The sequence below is a fragment of the Plasmodium reichenowi genome, chromosome 11 (genome assembly GCF_001601855.1).
Source record: "Plasmodium reichenowi strain SY57 chromosome 11, whole genome shotgun sequence".
Classification (NCBI taxonomy): domain Eukaryota; phylum Apicomplexa; class Aconoidasida; order Haemosporida; family Plasmodiidae; genus Plasmodium; species Plasmodium reichenowi.
The window spans coordinates 152,514-155,419 of NC_033656.1; the positions used below are offsets into that span (position 1 = coordinate 152,514).

Here is a 2,906-nt window from a genome sequence, read left to right on the forward strand (position 1 = left end):
AAATGTACTAATTTGGTTCAGTTAACAAATTTATTCGACTGATCTACCACACGATGAGCAGATGTTTTTGCATCCATAAATAATTCATCTGCTTGTTCTATATGTTTTATATCAATAATTGTGTTTCCTTCTAAGCTAGCTATAATTCTTGATGGTTCTAATAATAACATAGCAAATCGTAGAGATGATTGTATTCCGATTTTGGCTAGATAATTCATACCTTCTTCAGTAATATTGATTTTTTCTGTTTGAGCCCTAAGAGCTAATATTTGTACAATTTCTTTTAATGTATAAGGAAAAGTTTTAATAATAATAAGTCTATCTAATAAATCTACAGGTATACCATGAGGTTCGATGTTATCAGTACCTTTAACGGTGCATATACCTCTGTTTGTTGCCATAATAAGAATAGGTGCTAAAGGAGATTCGATTGCTCTATTAAGATATGAGAAACATTCTATATCTAACATATGAGCTTCATCAATATATAAAACTCCTGGGATAATTTCGGCTAGTCCAGATTCTAAAAATTTATTCACAGTTTTATTAATTTCTACTCTTAATTTTTCCGTAATTTCTGTTTTTTTAGGTCTTAGATAAGAATTTAATACAGATGCTAGGTCTTCTCCAACGGTTGGGTTTGCATTAGCTAAATCTATATCATGTAAGGATATTTGTTGAACAACTTCTTTTTTTTTATGTACTTCTCCTTTTGGTAAGGATACATATTCATCAAATTCTATATCATATTCTTTTGCATAATCATTACATCTTCCTAGTCTTTTCACATGTCCGGTATTAGTTTCTATATAAATAACATCACCAATTTTAATTTTTTCTCTGGCTATTTGTTCATGTATTTTGGGTGCTAATCTTAATGTTTTAGAACCTTTAACAGTTTTTAAAGTTATAATAATTGCATTAATTTGTTTAGCTTTATTTAAAGAATATAAGCATTCATTTTCTTCAACAACCATATCAACAACTTCTCCTTCGTAAACCAATTTTTCTTCTTTAATTTTTATATGTATACTTTTTCTAAATGCTTCAAGAATAACTTCAGTTTTCTTTATTTCATTACTATATACCTCTGATCCTGATAAAAAAACAAAGGGCATCTTTCTATTTATTTCTCTGCTTATACCAATAGCTAGGGCACTTTTACCGCTACCACTAGGTCCTGCTAATAGAATACATTTACCAGCTAATTTCTTTTGTTTTATTAAATCAACTAGAAATAAAGAAGCTTCTCTAGCTTTAAATTGACCTACTAATCCACAACTATTATCAAAGAACATCGAATATTTCTCATCACTTAAACTTATCTCATTTTCATGAAGATATATATTTGTATTAACACCTAACCCTTTTATATGACTGTGTATATTCACTCTCTCCTTTTTATTATTACTCGAATTTGTTATATTCGAAATATTAATTTCCATTATTTAAAATTTTTATTTCACAAAGACGAATATAAAATAATATATATATATATAAATCACATATGTAATATGTGTGAATATAAGATATAATATAATATAAAATTATATGATATATAATAATTATTATATATATATATATATATATATATATGTTCATACATATATATATTATATATATATAATATATATATACAATCTTTATAATTATTTTTATATTTTTTTTAAAACAATCTTTCTTTTACAAAAAATTATTGTCAACAAATGTTATTTAATTCAACAAAAATTATATTAACATTTCAAAAAAGGAAAAATAATATAAAAAAAAAAAAAAAATTTAAATTAATATTAAGTCACAAATAACATATGGATGGATAAACCTTAAAAGTATTTTTTATGTAGAATTAATTAATGAAATAGAAAAATTATTAATAAATAATAAAAATATATATATATATATATATATATATATATATATATATATAATTTTATTAAAATATTTTATGAATTATCTAAAATTAAGGTTGAAAAAAAAAATTGAGAACATAATATATGATCTATGCATATAAATTCAATTATATATAAACAAAATATATTTTATATTACATTGAAAAATATAATTATAGAGAATAATTTACATATAAGAAATAAAAATATATATATATATATATATATATAATATATATAAGGAGAAAATGATAAATATTTTAATATATTATATTATTATATATATTATATATATAACTATATATTTTTTTTATATATATCATAATAGCACGGCTGTATTTGTTCATGTTTTTAAAGGCTTGAATATTTTTAAATCCTGATGGTTCAAAAAAAAAAAAAAAAAAAAATAATAATAATAAATTCAGTATATAAATAAATAAATATATATACATACATATTCTTAATAATTTATCTATTATTTTGCAGTGTTATTTTATCATATATAATATTATATACATACCTGTAAGTCCATTTGTACAATAAAATTCTCATATATATAATATATATATATATATATATATATATAACTTATATAACGCTTATATTTTCACATCTTACAGTATTGAATTTATTTAGTATATGTGTTTATAACAAGGTGCCTTTTTTTTCTCTCTTTTTTTTTTTTTAATTTCAAATATTTTTATGATCATAATATAAATAAAAGGAAAATTACCATTAAAAGATTTATTCTTATATATATCATGTTTAAACATAACAGAGGAATATACATTATATAAAATATGTACACATAAATAAATAAATAAATAAATAAATATATATATATATATATATATATATATATATATTATATATATTTATATTTATATGTAAGAATTTTTTTTTTTTTTTTTTTTTTTTTTTTTTTATATATATAATATTTATTAATCTTTAATTTAAAATTAAAGGATCATAAGTAAAAAAAGTGTAATGAAAATATAATATATTTTAATTTTTAAA

General features: G+C 19.8%; 1 protein-coding gene across 1 annotated transcript; it reads right to left on the reverse strand.

Annotated features, from left to right (window-relative positions):
• Positions 1 to 17: 17 nt before the first annotated feature.
• PRSY57_1104500 (RuvB-like helicase 2, putative) lies at positions 18 to 1,445 on the reverse strand (the record flags this gene model as incomplete). The annotated part of the gene is made up of 1 exon (XM_012908016.2): positions 18 to 1,445. The coding sequence occupies one exon, from the start codon at positions 1,443 to 1,445 to the stop codon at positions 18 to 20; it is 1,428 nt and encodes a 475-aa protein (XP_012763470.1).
• Between the last annotated feature and the right edge of the window lie 1,461 nt (positions 1,446 to 2,906).